Here is an 18,168-nt window from a genome sequence, read left to right on the forward strand (position 1 = left end):
GTGACAGCGCCAGCGCCAGCGCCTCTACCGCGCATGCGCGCGCGCACCGCGCGCAAGTTCACGGTGCTCGACTCCGCAGTCGAGTCCACTCGTCTAGTCGATCGCGTGGCCTCCCCGTGCTGCTGGTTCGCTCTGCGCTTCTCACGTTTTACGACGAGTTTTCATCCATTTTTGAAGGTAAAGATTTTAAGCTACGGTAAGATTGCCCGATCGAAGCGACTTCGGAGCTTTTAGCACGTGAGTTATTTGGCGCGATATAAGAATATCGAATTTTGAGTTTACACTTGGAGCTTTTGCGTCTGAATATCTCGACCAATGAAATTGCGCGCAATACGTTATTTCACTGAAAATCCGTTCCTTGGCCAATCAGTGACTTTGATTAGTGAAACGAATATACCAGATGTCGTTAGTGCTTTCCTCTTCCGGTGCCGAATGAGATCGTGAAATCGCAGTTGCTGTGCGCAATTTATTATAAATTTCGATAACGTGATTCGGTGTCGAAACGTAAATAATATAGATATACACAATCTTCGAATAAAACTGCTCCAAAAGTTTTAACTCATTCATAATCATTGGTGAGTTTGTTTAGAATTTGCGCCGAAATTCTTAATTATTATTTTTAAAGAGATTAGATGTGTAGATTACTTCTTACGCCGTGTGTATTGTGGCCTTCAAATTAGAATACGATCGATATGCGTCTTTAAATTAAAGAAAATGTATATATTTTACTTTTTTGCATCGCAACGTATAGATTTTATTATGCGAAATTTATAGTTGGTTGATTGATTCATTCAAATCTATTTTTAGAATTATATCTGACACATTACAAAATCTGTTTACAGACAACATGGAGTTCACTGAAGAAATTACGAATCAGCTCGAAGAGCTCGCGCGACAGTGCATCAAAGATCCATCTCTTTTATATAATCCGAAATTACTCTTTATCAAGCAATTGATAGAACATTACGGTGGCAAGGTACCACAAGCTAAAGAAGCCAATAGTTCATCGGATGCAAAATGTGAATTTCAAAGCAAGCCTGCGGAACCACAGCCTGATTCTGAGAGTGAAGAAAGTGATTTGGAGCTGGATATGACTGGTGTAATTGGTTTGTACATTTATCTATTTTGACTATATATCTATATATTTCTTTCATTATTCTGATAAATATATAACAATGCGATGGATATTTTCAGAACCAGATAGCGAGTCTCCTCAAAAAATGGGAAATCTAACTTTGCAACCCACAGAGGAGGAAATTGCAGAGTCGCAGACAAAGAGATCCGAAGCAGTCTCTGCATTTATGGAAAAAGATTACGAGAAAGCTATACAATTTTATACGGAAGCTATCGTATTGAATCCACATGTAGCCTTGCTATATGCTAAACGAGGTCAAATCTTTCTGCTATTGAAAAAGCCAAATGCCTGCATTCGTGACTGCGATCGTGCTATAGAGTTAAACCCGGACAATGCAGCAGCTCACAAATTCAGAGGAAGAGCTTATCATCTGCTTGGAAAGTTCGAAGAGGCAGCGAATGATCTGAGACTAGCCTGCAAGCTCGATTTCGATGAACAAGCGGACGAATGGCTGCGCGAAACTACTCCGAACGTAAGTACTACTTTTTTTGCATGGAAAATTGCATTTTGCATGAAAGAAATACATCCTGCTTTGCATAGAATGCAATATTTGCATCCAATGTGTGTATATATTTGTGCTATTATCTTAAAACATAGAACATTGATTAATTGAATCGATTTTTAAACATTGCTATTGAATTTTAAATTATATCAAATTTCTTTTAAATATTTTTTTGTGAGCTGTAAAGACTACTGACCAAAGTAATAATATTTTTGCATAATTGTTGCATAGAAAATAATATATGTTTTAATGCTCATAGACAAAAACGGGCATCTAAGTTAAATTTCATTTATAACTTATTTTGCATATTGAAAAAGAATTATTCTTTAATAGATATTTAGATGAGAGTTCTCATACAAATCTCGTTGTTTCTATTAAACACGAATTGATATATATATTTATTTAACGACTTATATGAATAAATGAATAATCGCGCGATTGTGTTATTCAGGTGCGAAATAATGTCGCATATGTACACAACTAGCCACTATAACACACATTCTTATTTAAAACGTACACATTTGTCTAGAGATATATAATAAATTATAATAAATTTCATATAATTATATCTACTTAACTTAGGTACACTGTATGTATCGATATGTTAAACCTTATTCTAACTAAAATAGATGCCTTGATATATAACACATATCTTTGTAACAATATTAAATTTACTCGCCGTAATCCTCATTTAGGATAACAATGATGACAGCAACAACAATGATAATAACAATGATTTCAACAATATACATATTTAGATGCTACATGAATTGCGCATTTATATGATTATTTTAAATGATGTAAATGATAAAGCTCGCTCTGTTATTCGCGATTTAATTGCACCATCTCTAACGCGTTCGCGCTTTCATTGAAAAATGTAATATGCATATAACAGACTAACAACACATTATATTATATTATACTTTCCTTCATTTAGGATCTTCAATTAAGATTGTCAATTCAATGTGATTCAGTTACGTTGAATAGTTGTCTAAAATTAGTGAAATTTTAATAAATAGTTCCCCTAAAATTAGTGAAATTTCAAAATAGGACACAAACACATTCTACAGACAGAATAAAAGGATTTGTATCTGAGGATATAAAAATCCAAGAATAAAAATTAAGATTCAGTGATTTAAATTGAAGGAATTTATAGGAATTATATGTATATATAAAAATTTAAAAATTTAACAATCTAAAGCTAAATAAATATAAGGACAAAAAATTTGAAAAGTTATAAATTTAAATATCTACAATATAATTATTTGAAAGGATTTGGCGTGTGTCTAAAGTATAGGAAACATATAATTTCCAACGCGAACTCGAAAAGAAAATTTAAATTTTTAATCAGGAAAGCACCTGCCCTGCCTCACACACAATCCGTCTCACACGTTAACAGAGTAACGCGTGAGAGATCAGTATATTTTAAATTATTTAATTACACTTTTTTTAATAAGAACACAAATCAGCTTATACAAGGTATTTCACAAAAGCCTCGAGAAGAGATCACTTTATCTCTTTCGCAATGGAAATATTTCGATACGATTAATTTAATATATATCCTCAATACGGAGGCAGACGAAACCGTTGCAGTTATTCAACATTAAGTCTATTTTGGAGAGTCTGTTTTCTTTCGAAATAAAAGCTATCAACAGGCACCGATTCATCGTGAGACAAACGAATTTAAGGACTCGATGCAATAGTGATTGAATCTTTTTTAAAAGTTTGAGAAAATAAAATTTAAATCGAAATTTTTATTTTTAACTTTTGTTCTATAAAGTTAGTTTCAACTATATTAATCCTTCAAATAAAATTTCTTGAAATTTACATTAGATGAACAAATGTTAAATTCTAAAGTTGAATTTCTTGAAAAGAGAAACGAAAATTAAACTCAATCTAAATATCAAAATTAGAGATTCAGAAATTAAAATTGGATAAGATTGAGAAATCTCGAAAATACTTTATCTAAAATTAAATTTAGACAAATATTATTATCGAATACTTAAAAAAAAAGAGTCAGATCACATCTTGTACCGAATCCTAAAATTTTCGCCGAGAGGAACCGATATCTGAACACACATATATATATATATATATATATATATATATATATATATGTATATATATATATATATATATATATATATATATATATATATATATATAGATTCATAGGGAACTCTCACTGTCCGTTTTTGGATCGGAATGGTAACACTCGCATTGTTTTACCAGACACAAACAACTACACATTTGCTCTTCTGCAAACGAGGAGGTGTACCGACCATCGAATCCGTGATATCACACTTCAAGTTTTGCTCACATTTTGCCCTGTCGAGAGGGACGAAGTTAAACTATTTGGATCTAGAGATACGTGATGTTGCTTTTTCACGCTTTCCCTGTCCTTCCGCTTCTCTCTTTCTCTCTTTTTCTCTCGTGACTGTCGGCTTTTTTAGCGAACCGACCTCTTGTCATCGGAGCACCTCGAATACGATAGGGTACGCGAGAGTGCGATCCAGCTGCTTGAATTTCAGAAAGAGAGTCCTCGGTACCATCTCAAATATCGGACTGCGTTCTTCGATTTGCCATCAAGCGTTTTTGATTTTCGTCTCATCAAGTTAATTATTTCTTCTCGATATAACGAAGATTAATGTCGCTCTATCGCCAGCTCCATACTCCACATGGTATCAAGAACTCTTTTCCAGAATGCGGACTCGCACTCAACTCGGCGGGCTATTACCCTCGCTTTCGTGCAACACCGCTTCCACCGACTTCCTGTACTTGCCCACCAGCTCGGGTAGATCGTAGGCGATTGCCACGTCGAGTCTATTAATCGGGCAACCGCGGAAATACGTGCAGGTGGAACTCAGCAGCGGGAAGTCATAGAGCGCATTCAGCCGGAAAAAGTCGCGATAGACGTCCGGATCAGGCAGATCGTAGCGCGATATGTTGGTCAGGGTACTGAGGCCCTCGTAGATGTGATAGTCTTGTGGACTCTCGATGATCTTGTCGCTGATCTCCCGCTTGTTGCCGAAGAATGTCTTGTGGTTGTAATACGTTGTCAGGTAACAGTCCACCATCTTTGCGTGGTTGCGCACTCGTACCTAAAATAGATGATGAATCAAGTCGACTTCTACTCTGGTACAGTTTTTTTTTTTATGTAAAACTTAGTGAATAATTTTTATCAGGTATTTGCATGATTTTTTCGCGATAATTCTTCGCTCGAAATTCGTAAAAACAGCTCGATTACTCGTCACTTTGAAAAATTGGAATAAACTTACGGCAAATCTTCTGGCGCTCGCTATCTTGTGCTCGACCCTCTTGTTTATCGCGGAACGTAGATCGCGAAGGAATGCACGTTCTTGAGCATACAACAATCTAGTGGGCGCACCAGCTTCGTAAGGTATGGACCATAACGACGTAGAGTACATTATTGGTGGTTCCGCACTTGACATCAGCGGCGATATATTCCAGATTAGAGCGCCTTGCACCCTCATAAGTTCCTCGGGCTTCACCTGATCAGCTTTATTGAGAATAATGCGCGTCTGTGTTTGAAGAAATTATATGTTTATTAGTTACATGTATTAGATAATGTATCTCGAAACACGTTCTTTTTCTTTTAAAGATGCCGAAGAATATTAACAATTTCTATAAATATTCTCATCACTTTTTACCTGATATTCTCTTCCTTTTAACTGATCAAGGATCGCCTCCGTTTCGGGTCCAACGTCTAATTTTGCGGGATCGTAAACCAAAAATATTATGTCCGCTCGGTCGATGAACCATTGACACGCATCGTTAAAAGGGAATAAGCGTTGGACTTGTTTGCGAATTTCCAAAATACCCGGTATCTCGACGATGTTCACCTGACATAATTGTAGCAAATAGTTAAAGCATTTTAGACGATCTATAATTCGTGGTAAAGTTCGATATAGAATTCTACTTATAACTTTATATCATATAAAACATTTGAAAAAGGAAAATACGCATATGAAATTATTAATTAATAATTAGATTTTTGCCTTGAATTTTATCACGAATTATTAACTATCTAAAATGGACTTTTTATATATGAGACTTTATAATAACTTATATGTTGCATAGATTGTTTTCTTGTTAATGCTTATGTGGTAATTTTTCTTTTTAATTTTTCTATCCTATGCTCGATAGAAAATTTTAAAATATTAATAAAATAAAATGATTATCTTTTTTTAAATTTTATTTTGCAATTAAAATTTAATTTAACGAAGAAATAAATGTTTATAAACTGTAAATATTCAATTTTTATTGAAAAGAAGTTCCGGATTGTCTATCGTAATATATATACTTCCGATATATATATATATATATATATATATATATATATATATGTAATATATATTTGTAGATAGATAATTGTTGATCGTGGTCGCTTACCTTTTCTAACAACTTGTTGTTAAGTCGCAAGCCCCTGAGACGATCCAACATACCCTGGCCGAATTTCTGCAGTCCCGAAAAAGTCCAATCGGCGGCCAGTTGAGTGCCATCGAGAACCTCTTCCTCCTCGCCATGCATTATTATGTTGAAGTACGCCGGTGATGGTTCGGCTCCTATGTCATTTTTTCCATTTTGGCGATTTGTAATGCTCTTCTAAGCACTCTCTCAAACCATCTAAACACTATCTATATATTCATGCTCCTAGCGCGCGCTTTCTACCGTTATGTCCTGACCATTTTGCAAGCACAAAGCCAAAAAATACAATACAAAAGGTATAAAAAGAAAATATATTTTTAAAATCATTATTACGTACCTGTCCTTAGGGACGTCGGTTTGTATTCAATATCGAGCAAATAATTAATAATGGATGATTTTCCGCCGCTCCATGGACCCATAAAGAGTACTAATGGCTTGGAAAATATTTCGGGATCTGAGTACAGAGTAATATAATAAAATAAGTAATAGAATAGAAAGTAAAGTTTGGAATAGAGCAATATAATAAGTAATAATTATATATAGGATAATATTAATTAAAAAGATTATTACTATTTATAGAGAAAATTATACACTATTGTGATTTTATTTTTGTTGATTATATCTTATCACAATGTAATTGACCTGAATTATATATCTTACATTTTACTTTTTTTTAATATCTTTTTTAACATTTTTAATATTTTTATTAAATTTATTAATTTTATTTTAATCTTATTATTTTATGTATTATTTTAATTTAATATATTATTTAATTTAATATATTATTAATTTTATGTTATTTTAGTTTAATTATTAATTTATTTAATTATTAATTAATGTTATTATTTGTTTTATTTATTTTATTTTATAATATTGAAAATAATTGATTAAACAATGAAAATATTATTAAGTTTATATATTATACTATTCATAGATTGCTCACCTCCGAAATGCCTGTTACTCAAGTCTCTGTATTTGTACATGGTTTCTAACGGCTTTATAGCGTTATCATAAAGTCTCTTCAGATCCCTGAGGATAATATCAGCCTCTTTTTGTATAGCTCGCTCTCTTTCTGCATTCTCCTCATCCAATTTTAGCAACTGATTAATATGATCTCTCGGTCGAAGATTTTCAGGGATTTCGATTTCTTGAATTAAATCTTCCTCTGGAGTAGGTTCTTGCTCCTGTTCGCTAACGGCTGTCGTAATAATAAAAAGTTTATTATATAAATAATTATATTAATTATTCTGTGTCACATATAATAAATAAAATCATGTAATTAATATAATTATACATATATGAGATTAAAAGCAAAGGTTTTAAGTTTTGACAATTAGCTTAAGGTTTTTTTTACCTTCTTCCGCAGATTCATCTGTTCCTTCCTCGCCGATTTCTCGTTTGTCACGCAATTTCACATCTTCATGTTCTTCTCCTTCGGATTTTGTATCCTCCTCTGCCGATTTTTCGTCATCTTTTTCTGCGGACGTCGCTTCCTTACATTCTGCATCACCTTCCTCACATTTTGTTTCTATTTCCTCGGATTTCTCTTCTTCTTTTTCTTCCTTAGAAGTCGCCTCTTCTTCCGTAGATTCCGTCTCTTCCGTAGGTTTTGTCTCTTCTTCAGATTTCACTTCTTCTTCTTCTTCTGCAGATTTTTTTTCTTCTTCTTCTTCTTCTGCAGATTTCTTTTCTTCTTCTTCAGCAGATTTCACCTCCGCTTCTTCTTCTTCTGATTTTGTTTCCTCTTCTACATCCTCTTTAGAGCCTGCTGCTTCAGCATCTTCTGCACTATCCTTTTCTTTTTCTTCGTCGTGAGTTTCGGCGCTTTCATCCTGCTCTTCTTCCTCGCCTTTTTCAGTTTCACCGCTCACCGTCTGATCTTCAGTCGAATCGGCGCTTTCTTCTACTTTGCTGTCAGCTTCTTCCTCTTTCTCGTCCTCTTTTTCAGCACTAGTTTCCGCAGATGTTTGCTGAGTTTCCGTCTCTTCTTCTGATTCGATTCCTACTTCTTCAGTGACTTCTTTGGATTCTTCTTGCTCCTCTTCTTCAGTTTTCGTTTCTTCAGCTTCATCCTTTTCTTCCTCGGATTTCGCTTCGTCGTCTACTTTTTCTTCTTCGGATTTCGCTTCGTCGGCTATTTTTTCCTCCTCGGATTTCGCTTCGTCGTCTACTTTATCTTCTTCGGATTTTTCGTCTTCTACTTTTTCTTCTTCGGATTTTTCATCTTCTACTTTTGTTTCTTCATCGGATTTTTCTTCGTCGGGCGTCTCATCTTCTTCTTCGGTTGTCACTTCTTCGCCTTCAGTCACCTTTTCGGAGGAATCGACCTGTTCTTCATCGCCTTCAGTTACCTCGGTGGACGCCGCCTCTGTTTCTTCTGCTTCTCCTGTAAGAATTTTTCCTATATTTAATGCTTTAATATATGTTTTTATATTTCTATGTAATTTGACTAGATTTAAATCAATTATTGCTATTTAAATCGTTAACGGCTGTTAATTTTACCTTCTTGAGCGATGCTAACTTCACCACTTTCAGCTGATGCAGCTTTCTCGCTTTCATCTTTTTCTTCTTCTGATTCTCCTTCTGTCTTTTCTTCGCTTACGTCGGCTTGTTCTTCAGTTGCTTCCTCACTCTTGTCGACAGCCGCTTCAGCATCTTCCTCTACCGATCCTTCCTCGTCCTTGGCCTCACTCTCTTCTTTCGAAACGTCTGCTGCCTCACCAGCCTATAAATATATCTCTGATAAATATATCTATATTCATTTTTAGAATAGATTGTTATTGTACATTATACATTGTAAATAAATGTTTATTGTGTGAAGAATTACATATAATGTGCTCTAAAATATATTAAGAATTATATTTGAAAAATATTTATTAGAAAAATATTTATTTTATATAAAAGAAAATGCTCTCGCATTTTCCTTAAATTTAAAAGATTAACAAATAATTTTTGCGAGATTAGTTAAGTTTTAAATCTCGCTATGAGAAATATTTGGAAGATCTTACTTCCTCGCTCGCAGGTGTAGCTTCCTCATGACTTTCCTGATCAACTTCGGTTTCTTCTGCAGTGGTCTGCTCCAAAGGTCCTTCAAACAAAATATTCTAGAAATCGCTGTGTTCCAGTTGAATATTCATCATCATCTAATATTACCTGTGCCGATGTCTTTGAGCGCCTTCTCGATGTATGGCCGACATAAATCCTCAGATGGTACCTGTTCTAGCTCATCTTCACTTTGCACTCCTGAAACGTTATCCCAACATTTAACATTCTTCTCAAGTTCTTAAAAAATCTACATCTTATATTTTACGTGTTTATCTATTATTAAATTTTTTTTATTATTACTTATCATTAAATTATTTATCATTAAATACGTTTGTTATCAAAGATTTTTCCACGATTTTTCCAATACATAATTTTTTAAATATTTTTATATAAGATTTGATATATTTATAGAACATTTTTCCTCTAAAAAAATTGATACAAATTAGATGAGAAGTAAAAAATAATCTTTATCAATAGACATACACACATAACTACTAATATATCTACTAAAATTAAATAAACATGTTGATTTAATTCGATATAGTTGAGCTTTGAGTCTTCAATTTATCATGTCTGATTAATTGACAATATCAAGTAACAAATCTAGTCATGATACTTCAGAAACTCGCATACATCGAGATATTTACATTGTTTGCGTTTCATCGAGTGTGCCTGGCTGCCAGAAATTTTCGACCCAGAGAAAATTTTCATTGCGTGTGTTAACGCGTGCCAGAAGGAATCGCGCGCGGTATTAGATAACCGATTGCGCGCAGCGATGAAGCTTCGGCGACAGTGAGTTTAACGCCACGCGACCACCAACCCGAAATATCTGACCCATGTGACGCAAGAATCTGTCAAAGTCATTACGCACTCCCGGCGGTGCGGGCCGTGCGCGTGTTCGCATGCTATGACAGGTGTTCAGGAACACCTAACGTGACTTGTCATCCGATGAAAGTTCGTATTAATCCGATATAAGTTCTGCATCGATGCGCTGAAAGTAGATATTATACGATTTTATTATTATTTCAATTCATCTATTCTTCCTTTTTCACTTCTTTTTTCTTTCTCTCTTTCTGTTGAATGATTTGATTAAAATTTTGAATTTGATTGAGAGTTGAACAAAGTGAAAATTGATGTTTCAATAACGAGGAAAACAAGATTTTCTCAGAATTTATATCATTAATACTCAATTATATCATAAATTAATGTTTCCAAAAAGAGATCATGGATTATATCGAATTGAAAAATATATAGAATATTTATATTTAGCAGCAGCATTTTTTTAATTACTTCAATCTTAAAATCTTTTTTTTTTATAATTTTAGAAATTATAGCGATAATTATGTGAGTGATATATGGAAGGGAAATCATTAAAAAATTATTTTTTTTTTATGATTGCCTTCCACATATCACTCACACAATTTTTTGTGCAATTATAAAATTTATATATATTTTATGATATATTTGCAGAACATAGGTATTATATTTTATCCTTTTAACATATAATGCAATATTTTAGTCTTGGCTAATGTTATTCACATGAGTGATTTCACATTCTTACTTGAAACTTGCATCTCAAATTTCAGTAAAATATGTTTACGAGAAAATCTTGACTTAATTTTTTCTTAATTCATATATACGATATCGATAGCAGTTTGCTCATGACGAGACCTAATTTAATAGGCGCATAAATGCAGCTGCGAAACGCGAAGACGGCGGAATTTCCACCGAAGAAAATGTCGATATCATCTTTCTAGGCGGTACCTGGGACGTGGCCGGCTTCTAAGTTTAGCGGCGGGTAGGCGGCTTTGAGTCGAGCAACACTCGGAAATATTTATATATTAGGCGAGCGAATCGTATTTTTATCGTCTCTTCCTACGAGGAAAAACTGTGAATCGAAGCTGTGTCGGTTGATCGAAATTTATTCAATTATCAATAATATATTGTATTATCCTTATGTGGCTATTCATCCCCTCGCAGTAACTTTGTCTTCGTACCTCGAAGAAAAAAAGGAGAAGAAAATTTAAATAAATATTGAAGTTTTCTATTACATGCAGAATTTATCAAGTGTTTAATTAAATACTGTTATAATTTTTTATATGAACAAAATTTTAAAAAGGAATTGAACTTTTCTCTCTCTCTCTCTCTCTCTTTTTCTCTCTCTCTCTCTCTTTCTCTCTCTCTCTCTCTCTCTCTCTCTCTCTCGACATATGACATAATTCGACAAGATACTGTGAAAATGATAATTGAATTAGTATCGGTGAAATCGAAGAAGATCCAACAGTGCTTGCTAGTTTGATGGTTGCTCAAGCTTGAATGTCACCGGCGGTTACCTAAACGTCAGATAGCGAAAATCATTGTAGTTTACGAGCTCACGTGATCATCGTAAACACGAAAAGTTCCATTTCGTGCGGCATTTCTTGTTATATCACGTACAATAATTTCTGGCATAAAGCTTCATTTCTGTCATTCTTTTAACTTCCCTGAGAAAAGAAATAGCTTCCTACTTTTAAACGATCCATTTTATTAACTCTCTCTATTGTTACATCGTTAAACTGTTCGGGGTTTCTCTATTTATTATTATTTATAAAAAGAAATGAAACTTTTTTTCTTCCTGACATATGCAATATTGAAATCGAATAATATCGATTTATTTAATACTTGATTGATTCAAATGTTATTGTGTGATTTGAAAACACAAAGCGACAAATATGAATGATCTTATATTGTGTTTAGATAAAGATTTAAATTAGATTCTTACAGAGTTAATATCGAGCATACGTGAATTACATTTCTTCGTCTGCTCTCAGTCACAGGACTTATATTTCTTGTCGGTTTACGAGGTAATGCGATTATACGAGCAAATTTTGAGTTACGAGTGATAGGAGGAGACGCACACAGGCAGCTGTCGTTTGGCAAGCACAGCTGCGCCGGATAAAGATAGAACCTCCGCGAGTCTTGTTCCATAGTCTATGATATGTATAGCTTTTTGCATTTGCAAAGAATTTTTGCGATTATCATCCCGAAACTGAATTTAAAATTTCACGTGGATAATTCGTTTCTTCAAGCGGTTTGTCGATTTTTTACATCTTTACGTCTTTTATAAAAATTAATAACTGTGTTATATAATAAATTTATAACTTATTTTTTTTATCGACGCGATGTGACGCTACTCGGAAAATGAGCATTTAATTTGTTTCCGAAAGAAATCGCAATATTGAGTTAAATTTAAATGCACATTTCGGTTAAAAAGGAAATCAAGATATGGAATTTTCATAATAGTTTGGATCATAATTAGAACAATTCGCATATCTCGAGAGTTAGAACGAGGCTGGCACGGATTTTATGCGGTTTCTTATGTAATTATCGCGCAGGTTGATGACAGCCAACTCCCATCGATTCCCAAAATAACAAATCCTTGAATCAACATTCGAGACTTTTATCTAAGCTACGAAACGACATGTCGGGATGCTTCTTCAGTCATCAGCTAAGCTCAGCATTTAAATCTCATTCGGAAAGAAAAATATTTTTATTATAAAGTAGAAAATATATATATATTCGAAATTTATTATGTAATAATTGTCAATTATTTTATTAATTGGAAATAATTTTATATCATAAGAAACACATTATAAGATTTATTTCATCAAAGTTTATTGTATTTATAATGAATTTTATTTCTTTAAATTATCGATCAAATATAAAAAATTACTAAAATTAGTGACTCGAAGAAGTTATAAAAGTAAGTTATAAAAAATACACGTGAATATAATTTTGTCTCTTAGATAAAATAAAAAAAAATGAATTAATTAGGATCGTTAGTGATATTCTTGGTAGATTCCTAGAATGTATGATAGTTGAAGCATCAGCGCATTTATAGGGATGAGAAGATCATAGACTATAGGAATCTATGACGTATACCGGCGATTTTACGTAACATTGACCTTCGTCAGTCAATCGTCATAGCTTCGTCAATGTTTCAATTTCATTGTCGTCAGCGATTGATGTTAATTGCACATCTCGAAATAATCACTTTTACTACATTTTTTCTTGATACACTATTTCGTTTAGCTTTGACTAAATCTTGATTTTATACCTAATTAATTCAAAATCTAATTTTCGCGTTCAAATTACAGAAATCTAGCTACGGCAATAAAGGTAATTTCTAGGTGGTGAATATTGATGAAGAAATTCATTCGTGCCGATAAAGCAAGCTCCAAAGTATAGTGCGGATCTAACGAGAAACGAACCGAGGGCCTCGAGTTTATCACTTATTATGAAACCAACCGATGAATTCGATCGACGTCACTAATCTCGCGCGAAACCCGATTCGACGTACGTCCAGTCTGCGAAGGGATGCTAAGTCTCATTCGCGCGGGCCGATCACCATTCGAGGATTTTACTGACCTTGTAAGGCGACAGCTAGGATGCCCACGAGGAGGCCCACGACGAGCGCGGGTCTCATCCGCGCGCCCGTCATCTCGTCACACTAGACACTACGCGATCGGCCGGGCCAGGGCTGGCACACAGCTTGTCCTCTCTCACTTCTCGATCCAGTCGTCGCCCTCGACTCCAACTAGCCCGCGAGATACTGGCATTGTCACTACCGCCAAACCCCGAAGACGCCCCTCTCTTTTTCTTCCTCTTCTTCTGCTTCCTACCCCACGAACAGCGACAGGGATAGCGCGCGATGACGACGACGATCGTTGTTTTTTTCCACCGTCTCGTCTCCGGATCACCTCGCGGTCATCGGCCACGGGACGATGTGAAAAACTTGCGACTCGATGCGGAAGTGCTCACCTTAGTGTAGCACGCGCAACGCTATAGAGCAGGACCGAATGCGTCATTATAGCGCCACGATCAGAGCCAGGCTCAATCGACAGTTGAGGACTGTCCATCTATTCTACGAGTCTGTATTCGCATTGACGTTTATTCGACATTTGGCTCCGAGCATCGGAGACGCATCAGCAACGGTGTATCAATTCGATGACCCAGAACCCCGATGACGAATCTCGCGCCTCGATATCGCCTATCTTCTCTACTTAGTTATGACGTATAGGAAAGTGCGTAATGTTAAGGGAACGGGAAGTGGAGGAGGGTTATAGAACGCAGCTTTTATTTTTACGATGATTACGGAGGCACGACGTAGATCAAGGTCGGCCATTCGACGCAGGTACACGAGATTCGCGATCGAAATAGTTTCGTATGTAACATTTATAATGCGAGCCTGTGATTTCTACTCAAATCGGGCGTCATTGGGCAAGCCTTGTCGCTTATTAATTACACGGTCATTTCAAGAAGAAGGAATGTATTTTCCGCCAATTTTGTCTTAATATATATTTAAAAGTTTAGATTTATTTGTTGTTTTCAGATTACTATAATACTTGTCTCTTCAATTGATTTCTGAACATTCAACATTATGTTGAAATTTTTTTATAATAATAATATTAATTAAAATAGTAACTTAATAATATTTTAAATTATCCAATATTTCTTTTTAAAGGCTTATATTTTTGTTATCAATTAACTGACATTTAATATATTTTATTTATTAACTGTTCTAATTATAATTAGTATAATTATAATTATTATTAATATAATTATAATTATCTGAATTTTTATCTAAATTTCTTTTTAATATTTGTGGGAATAATGCTAAACTTTTTTTCTATAATTTCATATTTTGCAATTCTAACGATGACTCCTCTCGAATACTAACACGAATGTGAATATTACAGCATCTATCCTTTACAGCTGATGTCGTATGGCTAGAAATTTTGGGCTATATCATCCCGCATTTAAAAATATCCCTCGGTAGTCCCGGCGCTTGTCGAGGGTTTTATCTGAACCGAAAACCAGGTAGGCAAGATAGCCGATGTAAACCTTGATCCTGCGTGTCGCGAGTATCCCGCAAGTTGAACATCACCTCGCGAATCTCATCCGTGCCGCGTATTTTCTGCCATCACCTACTTATTTATCTACTTTTTTTATTTATAATGAAAGCATGTCATCGTTTATTTTCTCCTGTCGCGCTTTCAATAGCCTGCTAAACAATGTCGTTCGCAAGAAAGCGCGCATTGAAACGTTAAAGCTGCTGTTCACATCTAGCGCCGATTGCGATATTCGCGATGAAAAAATAAAATGCAAAATGGGATGGTAACATTTTTAGATATTTTCATGTTCTGAAATTCTTTCGAATTTTTCGAACTTTTATCGGTGCCGAGGTTACGATGATGAGAATTTTGATTCTCATCGTGTCTTCGTTTCGAGGATATATAATCACGATTTGCATTAAGAAGTATGATCTCTTCTGAGAACTAAGTTACTTAATAATCTAATAATCCCTTCACGGGGTAGAAATATTCCTAAAATTTTATTTATTACAAGTAGGAAGAAAATTTCGCCGCTTCATCGGTGAATCCGACTAACTGAAGCGTAGCACAACGGGACGAGATTTGCCGCAAAATACACACGTACAGACGCGGAGGAGCGTCAGAACCGCGGGCGCCTTTATATTTAGAAGCCCGGGTCGCACCCGTATAAGGTGGGCTGCCGTGCAAAAGTCCTCTCTTTCTCCTCTTCTTCTTCTCTTTCTCTCTCTATCTTTTCGTCTTTCTCTCTTTTTTTTATTCAAATTTGAAGAGGCATATATATATATATATATATATATATATATATATATATATATACAGAATATTTAATTGATAGATTTGTACTTGAAAGGAATGATCACACAATTATCTTTATCGATATTTACTCTGATAAAGAGGAACTTTTATAAAGCAATATTTTGCGCATTCACACAATGTTAATTATATCTTTTTATTTTATTTTATATATTCAATGACATGAATTGTATAATTTAATCTTTCAACATGTGAGATATTTTTTTCGATATATAATTTTAATATTTTCGTGCATTTCGCATGCGTTTTCCTATTTAAAAAACGTTTTGCAGACTAATAAACTAATTATTTGAAAAGGCTTTTTTATTATGTGTTTACAAAATTAATTCATTATTCTGTGCTATCTCTGGCTCTGTCGGGCTTTTAGAATTATTCATAATTCGATATCCTTGATATTTGCGCTATTCTGATTTAAATAGTTCACAGATTGAATTTACATTTGTACAAGCTTGATGCACAGCTCACGAAATAGCTCGAAGTATCCTTTTAATTAGAACAAAATTATCAGAAATTCATTAGCGGTTAGATGAACCGTAATCTATTATAAGCTTCGTCATTATATATGTAAATTTAATTACATACCGTCACAGTATGCATATGTATACTTCGACTAGAGGTATGTTGCATGTCATTATAATTTAAGATTTGGACATGTTCCTAAAGATCCACGATGGGTCATCTCTTTTCCGTAAAAGATCGCGAGGATGCCCCATTTACTTATACCTATGTTTAGATCGAACCTTGCGCACTCACCATCAAGTTCACAGTTTCATTTTGCAGTGTACCATTGCACCTCACGCTTAATTCAGGCGATCATTTCTAATTGCTATTTTTAAATCACGTATCTAATATTTTTATATTTATTTTGTCATTTGTCACATGCATGCGTGTGTATTTTGCGAGACTTTTGTAAACAAAATATGAGTTCTAAATCCCTTAGTTTCGCATACCTAACTATTTTAGTTTTGTAAAAAAAGAACTTTTCTCCTGAGTAATTTTAAATAATTCTAATTTTGGGACAATGATGAAATATATTGGACAATATAATTAATGGTACACTAGGCACGAAAGATAGAAGAGCACAAGAGAAAGAAGGAACGAAAGGCTCAGGAAAAATTGGAGCACGAGAAGCAGGAAAGATTACGAAAAGCACGAGAGGCCGCCAAAGCTCGCGAGGAAAATACGCGAACCTCTCAGACGGATGCTGGCAATTCGGGTATTCCCGGGGATTTCTATCAATTCCTTAAAGATCCTGAAGTACTTCAAGCTTTTCAGGTAAGTGACGGGAGAAAGTTATAGTCTTTAATAAGTCTTTAGTAAGTCAAAAAGACTTAATCATGTTCGTGTACTCTCTATTAGAAAGTATCTGACGCATTATCGGATAAAAAATACAAAGATACATCACACGAAAGTGTCAAATTTGAGAATTTGAGAATTCAACATCATTATCAATAATTGTAATTTTTATATTTTTTTGCGATGAGAGACTCAAAAGTTTGACGAATGTATCTACAGGATCCGGAAGTGGCCGAGGCCTTCATGGATATCTCCAAAAATCCGGCAAATATTTTGAAATATCAAAACAATCCAAAGATAATGGCTCTTATCAATACGATGGCCTCGAAATTTGGCGGTATGCCCGGTGGTATGCCCGGTGGTATGCCCACGGGAGCAGGAGGATGTCGCCCGAAACCGACCCCTGAAGATGACGTTGGCCTTGATTAATCGCGATCCTTTCAATCGCTTTTATTCTTACGAATGCATCTTGGTCAATTGACTCATTAAAGGCTGATTTGCGTTTAGCTATTCTTTTTTTAAGTTGCCATGAATTGCGCTAAAAAAGATTTATCTTGAGAAAATTGATAATTTAAGAGATCAATTATATAAATACAGGATTAATTCTAGCATCAACGTATTGAAAACTTTTACATTTTATTCTTGTTAGTGTTCGTTTCGTATCGTAGATGAAATCTTGGATTATTCGCAATTTGATTTATATATCTTTTATTTAAATTTATTATTTTGATCTTACATTTCCTTTACATTTTTTGCATTTTTTATTAATTAACTGGAAAATCTATTACGGTTAACGTAAGAATTTATGTTAAAAAATTGCGAGGGTGAAATATGAAACGAATGCTTTTAATGGGTTAAGCGCTATTGTTCGTTTATATCTCTCGCTCTGTATACAGAAAAGTATATATATTATATGTATATGTAAAATCAGATATACAAACAATAAGTACATCAGTGATATATCTTCGAAAGAGCTTTTATTATGGATCAATATAGTTTGTTATACATTATAAAGCGCCTTTCGCGCATTTTTTAAGAAGACAAATTTCTTTGTG

General features: G+C 34.4%; 2 protein-coding genes across 4 annotated transcripts; one reads left to right on the top strand and one right to left on the bottom strand.

The window, feature by feature from the left end:
• Positions 1–4: 4 nt before the first annotated feature.
• LOC105251870 (putative protein FAM10A4) lies at positions 5–18,168 on the top strand. Of its 2 annotated transcripts, none has more exons than XM_011258944.3 (5): positions 5–177; positions 843–1,106; positions 1,195–1,607; positions 16,880–17,092; positions 17,333–18,168. In XM_011258944.3, the coding sequence occupies exons 2-5, from the start codon at positions 848–850 to the stop codon at positions 17,540–17,542; spliced, it is 1,095 nt and encodes a 364-aa protein (XP_011257246.1). In that variant the 5' UTR covers positions 5–177; positions 843–847; the 3' UTR covers positions 17,543–18,168. The 2 variants fall into 2 exon arrangements, with proteins under 2 accessions (XP_011257246.1, XP_011257245.1); XM_011258943.3 differs by lacking the exon at positions 5–177 and adding an exon at positions 401–575.
• LOC105251868 (sarcalumenin) lies at positions 3,797–13,882 on the bottom strand. Of its 2 annotated transcripts, none has more exons than XM_011258940.3 (11): positions 13,539–13,882; positions 9,240–9,329; positions 9,095–9,174; positions 8,589–8,811; positions 7,441–8,487; positions 7,030–7,284; positions 6,424–6,540; positions 6,051–6,223; positions 5,309–5,500; positions 4,916–5,179; positions 3,797–4,738 (listed from the first exon to the last, which is right to left on the bottom strand). In XM_011258940.3, the coding sequence occupies exons 1-11, from the start codon at positions 13,609–13,611 to the stop codon at positions 4,355–4,357; spliced, it is 2,898 nt and encodes a 965-aa protein (XP_011257242.1). In that variant the 5' UTR covers positions 13,612–13,882; the 3' UTR covers positions 3,797–4,354. The 2 variants fall into 2 exon arrangements, with proteins under 2 accessions (XP_011257242.1, XP_011257243.1); XM_011258941.3 differs by having other exon boundaries at positions 4,355–4,738; positions 7,441–8,472; positions 13,539–13,878.

This window comes from Camponotus floridanus, unplaced genomic scaffold (genome assembly GCF_003227725.1).
Source record: "Camponotus floridanus strain SB8 unplaced genomic scaffold, Cflo_v7.5 scaffold56, whole genome shotgun sequence".
Classification (NCBI taxonomy): domain Eukaryota; kingdom Metazoa; phylum Arthropoda; class Insecta; order Hymenoptera; family Formicidae; genus Camponotus; species Camponotus floridanus.

Excerpts from the sequence above, each read along its gene's own strand:
- LOC105251870 (XM_011258944.3), top strand. The coding sequence starts at position 848 with ATGGAGTTCACTGAAGAAATTACGAATCAGCTCGAAGAGCTCGCGCGA. Across the intron at positions 1,107-1,194 it reads GGATATGACTGGTGTAATTG|AACCAGATAGCGAGTCTCCT; the intron begins GTTTGTACATTT and ends GGATATTTTCAG. Across the intron at positions 1,608-16,879 it reads TGCGCGAAACTACTCCGAAC|GCACGAAAGATAGAAGAGCA; the intron begins GTAAGTACTACT and ends ATGGTACACTAG.
- LOC105251868 (XM_011258940.3), bottom strand. The coding sequence starts at position 13,611 with ATGACGGGCGCGCGGATGAGACCCGCGCTCGTCGTGGGCCTCCTCGTG. Across the intron at positions 8,812-9,094 it reads CTACACCTGCGAGCGAGGAA|GCTGGTGAGGCAGCAGACGT; the intron begins GTAAGATCTTCC and ends ATATATTTATAG. Across the intron at positions 5,180-5,308 it reads TAAAAGGAAGAGAATATCAG|ACGCGCATTATTCTCAATAA; the intron begins GTAAAAAGTGAT and ends CTTCAAACACAG.